The 9,874-nt window shown below is 45.7% G+C and overlaps 1 protein-coding gene across 1 annotated transcript; it reads right to left on the minus strand.

The window, feature by feature from the left end:
* Window positions 1–7,607: 7,607 nt before the first annotated feature.
* On the minus strand, window positions 7,608–8,342 carry olig4 (oligodendrocyte transcription factor 4). Its single transcript, XM_060924586.1, has one exon. The coding sequence runs from the start codon at window positions 8,340–8,342 to the stop codon at window positions 7,608–7,610; it is 735 nt and encodes a 244-aa protein (XP_060780569.1).
* Between the last annotated feature and the right edge of the window lie 1,532 nt (window positions 8,343–9,874).

A 9,874-nucleotide genomic window follows, 5' to 3' on the forward strand; every position in this document is an offset into this window, starting at 1 on the left:
CGGAAGCGGATCTTAATAACGCAGCAAAGTGAAGGAATCGACATAAACAATTTAGGAGTGATTCTAATAAATGGTTTAAATCATCTCGAAACGTTAATGAGACCTGAAGTTACAGGTAGTAAATACGGTGCGCGACGACTGGCAAATTTAAAACGAAAATTAAAGCGACGGAAGGGAAGCCATCTTTAAAAGGAAGATGCGCCATTGTTCTTTCCCAGACACGTCAACATTGGCGCCATATTGGAGAGGGAAAATGTCGAACCCGCTCATTGACATGAATTGAATTTAGTTGGAGTGCCAGCGAAGATTTTTCTCTTTTACACTCTTTTTTGGAGGTAGTGTTGTTTATATACTGTTTAACTAGCCCAAAACTTTATCTAAATAGTATGTTTGAAGTTTTTCATTAGGTTGTTTGGCATGTTTAGCATAACGACAATGATGATGATGCTTTGCCTGCACACCAATATCAGCGCTAAGGGCCTCTGCATGCTCTTGCGACAAGGCTTTCGCAGATAGCTTTTCGCAGACAGTTGTAATTTATCGTTGAGCGGGGAGTAATAGGCGTGCGCGTTGTTATTCACCGCCACAATGCAAGGGGGCGCGAAATCGCTAGGAGTAGTTGGTGGGTGTGGTTAGTGGAGTGTTTATCCTCCGATTACTTATAATGACTAGAACTGGAGTCGTATAGATGTACGTACTTCCTCACTTCCTCGATCAACCGCTCTTCGTGCTGCTCCATCTTCGCTTGTGTTTTTAAAAATGACGGTAGTGAAAACAAACCAAACCGGGAAAGTAGGGAAGCGGAAGTGCGTGTACAGCGGATGTAGAGTGGACCAATCAGAGCCCTCTTGTCTGCGACGCTGTCTGCGAGGCTTCTGTGGTGGTCACAATTTTTGGGAGGTGCGCGCAGAGCCTCTGCGAAGGGGGGGGGGCTACGCAGACACCATCTGCAACGCCATCTGTGAGGACTGCGTTGTCAGCATAAATTGGCCTTAACTGTTCTGTTTCATTCCTCGAGAGAATGAAAGTGGATTGCAATGAAATGAGTCCACTTCCAGTCACATGATAGACATCGGTGTTGTAGTCAAGTCACTAAACCCCGAGTCCGGTCTCGAGTCCCCAGTGTTCAAGTCCGAGTCAGGTCCAAGTCATCTCATCTCAAGTCTCTCATCCCATATCTCATTATCTCTAGCCGCTTTATCCTGTTCTACAGGGTCACAGGCAAGCTGGAGCCTATCCCAGCTGACTACGGGCGAAAGGCGGGGTACACCCTGGACAAGTCGCCAGGTCATCACAGGGCTGACACATAGACACAGACAACCATTCACACTCACATTCACACCTACGGTCAATTTAGAGTCACCAGTTAACCTAACCTGCATGTCTTTGGGCTGTGGGGGAAACCGGAGCACCCGGAGGAAACCCACGCGGACACGGGGAGAACATGCAAACTCCACACAGAAAGGCCCTCGCCGGCCACAGGGCTCGAACCCGGACCTTCTTGCTGTGAGGCGACAGCGCTAACCACTACACCACCGTGCCGCCTCATCTCAAGTCATTAAAGAAAATTTCGAGTCGAGTCCGAGAACAAGACTCCAACCGCACCATTTGACGGTGGCTGTTTCAGCGCCATTAACATTAGTTTTTTCCGTATGAACAGGTGAATGTGCTACTCTTTATCAGGGAGTGTGAAGTATTCTGTCAGAGATGCTTGGGAGATGGATGTAAGTGCAGAAGGTGTGTTTATTAATACAAGCGAAGACGGTAAACAATCCAGAACGGCAGGCAAAATCATAAAACAGTGAAACAGGCAATAGGTTGAGCGAGACACAAACAGGCTATCGTAGACTCGGCAGAATCAAAGACGAGAAACAGGAAACCAAACGGAAATAAGGCTTGGTTACATGTCAGCAATGCAACTCAATACTTTGCAAAGTAAGTGTGTTTTCATAGTTTTTATACAGGCATACTGATTGCGCTTTAATCCTGTGCAGGTGCGAGTCGTTTACGGGCCGCGAGAGTCCGCTTGGTGCATGCGCTGTCCAGAGCGCACCCGAGAGTCTATCTGATGCACGCGCCAAGGTGCGCAGGTGTGACACTCTTGCACAAAATTAGTACCAAAATTAATGTAGGTATAAATATCTCATCTCATCTCATTATCTCTAGCTGCTTTATCCTTCTACAGGGTCGCAGGCGAGCTGGAGCCTATCCCAGCTGACTACGGGCGAAAGGCGGGGTACACCCTGGACAAGTCGCCAGGTCATCACAGGGCTGACACATAGACACAGACAACCATTCACACTCACATTCACACCTACGGTCAATTTAGAGTCACCAGTTAACCTAACCTGCATGTCTTTGGACTGTGGGGGAAACCGGAGCACCCGGAGGAAACCCATGTGGACACGGGGAGAACATGCAAACTCCGCACAGAAAGGCCCTCGCCGGCCCCGGGGCTCGAACCCGGACCTTCTTGCTGTGAGGCGACAGCGCTAACCACTACACCACCGTGCCGCCCAGGTATAAATATCTTGTGCCAAATTATTATGGCATGTTACAAAAAATAAAGAAAAAAATCCATGTCTCCAATGTACGAGTCCGAGTCATCAGTGCTCAGGTCCAGGTCGAGTCATGGGTCCTTCAAATTAGGACACGGGTCGGACTCGAGTACTACAAACCTGATAGACATTGACGTATCATGGTTGCTAGCAGCTTGGCTGACACGACATTTTACAATTTACTATTTCTTTTATTTGTGGGCCACTGTTGCTCGGTTGGTCATAGTTACTAGATATAATCGGAGTATTATTTATCGCCGGGTGATGAAAGTTTTAAAAAGTAGCACTCTAAAAATCAAATTTCTCAAAAAATTACTTTCACGGATCGATGAGCAATGTGCACTTTAGTCCATGAGGATAATCTTTATGAATGTAAGGACACAGAAATCCAACTTTCAATTCGTCATACCTTTAAAACGAGAGAAAAAACATCGGCAATATTTTGTCACGGTGATGTATCGAGCACTCAATGCGGTCACAAGCTGCAGTGCTTCTCTCGGGGGACGAGCTCAGCCCCGTCACCCTGTTCCACACAATCAGCTAATGAAATTGCCCATAATGGAAGTGACAAGAGGAGTTTATCACGTCATTAGAATTCAGCCTGGTCCATATGGATAAAGGCGTGATGGGTGTGTGGTAACACCCACCTGAGCCTCCTGCCCTCTCAGGCCCTCAAGGGTGTGTGTGTGTGCACGCACATGTCGTATGTGTGAAGTGCACTCGTATGCTATGTGTCTCATCCCAGCTGTGTTTTGCTCATCAGTATGCACTGTGTGTGTGAGAGAGAGAGAGGAAGCTCGGTTTAAGGGGTCATGAGTCCTCCCTCTTTTAATTGAAGCCGCTCTGCATCCAGAAGCTGCACAATATGTGCATTTGTTACACAATATGTCCTTCCCCCGCCCCACAATTCCACTAATTGGGTCCTTCAGTTCCCTAATTAACTCAGTGAGACCAGCCTCGGGGCCACAGAAGGCGACACTGGTTTTCCTCATTGATCAGATGCCTTTAACTTCACTCGCTCATTCATCTGGAGTCAAGGTCGGTCTGAAATGGGCTGTAATTTGATTCAGAAACAAAAATAATTGATTGAGTCTTATTTAATCCCAATTGTAAACATGATCAAAGAAATAAACCAAAATGCAACAAATAATACAAGTGACGGGCCACATCATCACTCAGCACGCTGAAGTGCTTCATTACTCAAGCTCTGGCACTGGAGACTCCTTACAGAAATATGAAACAAGCACTTTATAAATATTTTATATATCTATATAACATAATATCGGGGCGGCACGGTGGTGTAGTGGTTAGCGCTGTCGCCTCACAGCAAGAAGGTCCAGGTTCGAGCCCCGTGGCCAGCAAGGGCCTTTCTGTGCGGAGTTTGCATGTTCTCCCCGTGGGTTTCCTCTGGGTGCTCCGGTTTCCCCCACAGTCCAAAGACATGCAGGTTAGGTTAACTGGTGACTCTAAATTGACCGTAGGTGTGAATGTGAGTGTGAATGGTTGTCTGTGTCTATGTGTCAGCCCTGTGATGACCTGGCGACTTGTCCAGGGTGTACCCCGCCTTTCGCCCGTAGTCAGCTGGGATAGGCTCCAGCTTGCCTGCGACCCTGTAGAACAGGATAAAGCGGCGAGAGATAATGAGATGAGATGAGATAACATAATATCCAGTAAACCTATGATTTGCTTTGCGACTGGAATAACTCTGAGCTGCGGTTCGAGAAAATTAATCAACAGTATGAACCAGGAACTCAAAGCGGTTCAAGCAGTGACTCATTGTGGTGGTGAGGAGCTTCGCCGCTTCACAGCTCCAGGGTCCTGTGTTTGATCCTGAGCTGTGTGGAGTTTCGCACATTCTCCCTGAGTCTGTCTGGGTTTCTTCCTGTCCAGTGTGAATGAGTGACTGTCTGGGTCGCCCAGCGTTCCTGGATTCGTCGTGACCCTGACCCTTCCTGAAAATATGTTAGAAATTTTGATTTAAACATTCATTTTTAAAAAGTGTGTTGACTGGGTTGGTTCGTTTCAGAAGGTTGTGAGTTCAAAGCCCGGAATTGAAGGAAAAGTACCCAGATTTTTGCCTGGATTAGTCCGTGATTTAAAAAAACAAAACAAAAAAAAAACCCAACCGTCAGCCAAATGAATACATTTCAATGTAGAACTTTAATAATACCGTCGCAACCTCTGGCCAAGCGTCCATGAAGCACGTCAGATGTCACGGTCTCTCTGCGGACCTGGTCCATCTGCCTCCGATCAGGAAACACCAGCTTTGCACGAGTCAATGTGTCTAATTATCCCTCTGCAGCGGGCCGACTAATCCCCCACAATGTGTTTCGCTTCCCATTCCCACCTGTGCTCCGGATCGAGGGCGAGGGGGAACCCGTGGGCTCCCAGTATCCCACAATCCCCTTCTCCGTCCAGGCTGGCAGCTGCCTCCCCCCGCTGGGACGTCCTCCAGCTGACGGAGCCTCTTAGCTGTGTCAATGGGCCCATAAATAAAGGAGCTAACCGCTTTTGTGTGGCCTGGAGTGTCAGATCCCTCTGCGGCCTGACGGCGCTTGTTACCGTGATGAAATGCAGAGAGAAAGAAGGAAGGAGTGTGAGGAGGAGTGGGGGATCTGTGTTTCAGGCGGCCCCCTGGTCTCACTTTTTGTCCCGTGAGCGAGATGTCATTGTCCCGGGCCTTTGAAAGCCGTGGATGGAGGGAGGATGAGAGAAGAATCATCTCTTCATTTCTCCTCTGATCTCGCCTTCATCGGGGCACAGAGTCCTGCGAGGACGAGCGTGTATTCTTCACACACGATTTGATTCCTGAGAAACACTCTGTGTGTGTGTGTGTGTGTGGGTAAAGGATGGAGTTAATGATCTCCAGGATCTAAGACTCCTGGATTACTGCTCATATAATAGGCAAATATTTTCTATCAGTGTTGAAGCATTAAATATTTCCAAAAGTAATTATTAATCATAACAAAATGAGAAAAATAGGGTAAAAAAAACAACATACAGCTGGATTAAAAAAAAAAAAAGCTGAGTTATTTTTCAATAAATATTTATTTATTTATTTCCTTTTATTTTATTTCATATGAGACGTCTTGACCTGCTATTCAGTCTTGACTCGAAAAAGGAAAAAAAAATATCTGTTTACAATTAAAAATTAAATCCACAATCAATCTCAGCAATGATGAAACGTCTTTAAAAATGTTTTCGAAAATAAACAAAATGTGAAGTCGATATAACGAGCGCACACTAACGACACGAAACACGTTTTCGTCCCGATTCGTATCGGGTTTTTTTTATTAGTCTAATTTAGTCCAAAATATATTTTTTTCCCAACTTTAAAGAATGTGGAATGATATCAGTATTTTTTTCACATTCGGAAAAAAACAAACAAAAAAAACAAAACCGGATTTACCCACTTTTAGCTGAAGCAAAAACTTGTTGATTCTTGTTAAAAGTTAAAAACAAAATCGAACACATACTCAAAGAAAATCGTCCTGACTGCCTGTAGCTCGGATCATTATCAGTGTCAGTGATTCACATCATGACACACGTTCACGTTTCATCGTGCAGTGTGGCTCATCAGCGACGACTTCTTCTTCTTTTCAGTTATTTCAGTTCATTTTCACACTCATCCCAATTTCCACTGCAGCTCGGTGAACTGACTCGAGATGGATTCATATCAAATAATTTGTGTCTCTCAGGAATAAACCGAAACATTTTTCTGGAATAATGGAACGGCGTTGTCCGTATCTCGTGATACGATTCGTGTGCGTGCTATCAGTCGCTGCTTTTCAGATCACAAACTAGTTGAATCCTCTCTCCGTCTAACAAATGGCCACGTGCACATGCCAAGCCGCCTCGTAATTAATGACAGCGGCTGAGGGTTGAATATGGCCGCAGCTTTGTTGGACATTGACAAATCTTCCCGCACGCACATGAAAAGAAACGGTCCCTGTCCCCTGCGTGTGGGACACAATAGAGACGCGCCAACCTGGCGACGGCCTCCTCCTTTCTTCCCTGGCGCTGCCCGCTGGGCGTTCACGACTCATGGGATCCTCTGACTCTCTCTGTTGCATTAACTAGCCTTTGTACGTACAGCATGTTTTTTTTTTTTTTTAATGTAAAAAAGCTTGACTAGCGGCACATAGCACATGCTAGCTAGCGTAAATAAGTGTCGCCGCATATGTTCAGTGCAGAAATATATTGCGGCCAATATTGTTGGAAAGGCTTTGCAAAGGTGTGGTACATATGGTGTCCGATTTTACAAAACACATCCACCCACCCACACACACACACACACACACACACACACACATGTATAGTTAGCAGCTGCTGCCCCTGACAGCTCTTTAGCATGTCACATTTCCAAACTCTTTGTATTTGCTTTGACACTTCAGGTTTCCCGCTTTCAATAATTATAGTTTAGCCCTTAATATATGCGCATACGCTGATACACGTGATAGAAACGTAGCACACAATGTTGCTGGATTTGAACGTAAATACAACGATCATTTAAAATTGTTTTTGTCAATCATCTTGACATTATTTCCATCACTGAAAACAATTAACGTTCATAAATAACCCTGTCTCATTTTATTCATGCGTCCTAAACTCATTAACACTGGCTTCCAGTCACATCGTGACTTTTTAACACTTGAGATTGCACAACAAATGTAGGAAGAAGAAAGGGAAGTGTTGGGAGAAAAGCTATGTTTAACGCTGATTCCATGGGGAATGGGAGCAGGAAGTGCAATCAAGAAGAATCCTAGCTTTCTGATTATGTGGACATGTGTTCAAAGAAAGAAAAGGAAATGGTGTTTTAATAATAATAAACTTTTAATTTACAAAATGATGTACAAAACTCAACTGTACAAAACTTCACATACTATTCACATTTGGCTTGTTTGGCTTCTCGATGATCCTGTAACAACGAAAAACGCTTTTTTTCTTGATGAGCAGAACATCACATACAGTACACTAGAAACATTTGGAAGATATTTGCTTCAAGCTTTGAGTCCATGGTACGATTTTGCGTTCTGGATGTTTTCTGGTTCACTTGCTCATGGAGAGGCCGTGCAGGCTGGCTGTGGATGCTGGTAAAGGCTGGCACAGGGAGCACGGACACGGCATGCCAGGAAAGTGCCTGTACGAGCTGGCCAAATGCAGTGGGTCCTTCAGTAAGCTTGGAATCGGTGGCGCGTGGAAGCTCAGATATCCCGCTGATGATGGAGAATGGGGACCTTGAGCTGTAGCTGTGTGCGTGCTGGTGTGCTGAAGGGAGGTGGCGCTCACAGCCGCAGCTCCGCCTGCCAAAGAGTGCAAGGACTGGGCCAGTGGGTGCAAGGGAAGCTGGGATGGAGCTAACACAGGCCTTGGGGCATGGTTTTGGGCCACGCTGGAGCCATAAACCTCGCCAACGAGTTTCTTCATCTCCTCCAAGGAACTGGACAGCATGAGGATGTAGTTGCGCGCCAGCAAGAGGGTGGAGATCTTAGACAGCTTGCGCACCGAGGGCCCTTGGGCATACGGCATGACTTCACGGAGGCCGTCCATGGCTTGGTTGAGGTCGTGCATGCGTTTCCGCTCACGGCTGTTCACCTTGAGACGCAGCTCCTGAAGGTCTTCTTTCGAGAGCTCTGGACGGTTCCGGTTTTTTCCTCCAGAAGCCGGAGATCCGTTGGAGGCTTTCCCAGCCTGCTGGAACACCTTGCTGGAGAAGAAACTGGAGTCGACGGCAAGGTCTGGGGACGAGGAGCGACTGCAGGTGGAGCCGGTATCAGAATCCATCTCAGCAGATGAGAACAAAATCGATGTGTATATCCTGGTGGTCAAAACGTCTTCCCAAAACGTCTTTCAAAAGCAAAGCAAAGATCAGCGTTGTGCAGTCAAAAGTCTCTGAATGGCACTCAACTTGGTAAACCTGAATATGAGAACACTTTGGGATAGCAGAATTGGAACTCACACACACATCGTCTTCTCGTCTGACTCTGTGAGTGTGTGTCACTGAAGGCTCTCTGGTTTGACCAGATCCCTCCAGCCGGCCTTTTTATAGGCCTCTCAACCACAAAGACACAATGAGATGCATAATGTGACTGGAGACCTGGAGCCAATAACAGAGGGGACACACTTTCACCCACACTCGCACACACCCCCTCCTTAGCAAATACACCCCCCAAACACACACATGCATACACATTAACTCCAGCCGACAGTCTTCACACATGAGTGGAAAGTCCTTATGCCCACGTACTCACACTCTGTAATGAGCATCTCAGGACTTTTTATGGTCCATGTTCATCACTTCGTGTGTTCACGTGAACTGATACACTTTGTTTGAACAGAACCAGATAAAGCAGAGGATCAAAGACACTCGAAGGGTAAAATTCGACTAAATTTTGGTTCAGAAAGGCATTGATTAGTTTGCATCTCGTTTTGTCGACCATCAGACTTCTCATATCTTACCAATACAGTTCTTTCCTATTTATTTAATTCTTTTATATGATATATATATTTTATATCGCTATATAGTAGTAGAGCAAGACAATCTCTCTCTCTCTCACACACACACAATTCAAAGTACTTCCACTATCACACACTCCATTCTTTCATCTATTCATACACATTTGTCATTTCAATACAAATTTTATCTGTATATATCTGGAATACTAATAACGTTTTTGTTGTATATTCATTTTAATTAATCACTGATAAGCAAGAAAGGGGAATCGATTTAAAAAAATCCCTCACGTTACCATGTCTGAAGCCTGGATATGCACGTTTACTGCGGTAATACACAGTTTATTACATGATTATTGCACTTTATCCCAAAGCTCTTTGCCGACATCGTGGCTGGTTTTTTTATGTCTTGTTTATGATCCCTCCACTCACTCTCTTTGCTCTTCCGAACTCCTCACATCGCCAGAAATGAGTATAAGAGTCAGAATGAGTGTGTCAACGTCAACGGCGTCCACATTAATGGTAAACTAGCTGCAATTCAGTGTCGAAGAAAGACATTTGAGGGCGGCGCGAAGCACGAAATCATCCTGCCGAGAGTGGAAGAGGGAGGAGACGAGAGGAGGTAGTTAAAGAGACACTAAAAAGTGGCTCATGTATTGTGTGTTCCTCTCCGGGTCATAAAAACTCCACAGCGAGCCAGAAGCCCGTGGGATGCTGCTATTACCCCCCTGCTATGTGCTTAAGCTTCTAGAGCGTTCATTAGCATCACTATCACACACTGCGTAACGCACTCCTACTCTCATGGATCATGTGGAGGAGAAACGAGATGGGTTATAGACGCTCTCTCTCTCTCTCTCTCTCTC

The sequence above is a fragment of the Neoarius graeffei genome, chromosome 7, assembly GCF_027579695.1.
Source record: "Neoarius graeffei isolate fNeoGra1 chromosome 7, fNeoGra1.pri, whole genome shotgun sequence".
NCBI lineage: Eukaryota > Metazoa > Chordata > Actinopteri > Siluriformes > Ariidae > Neoarius > Neoarius graeffei.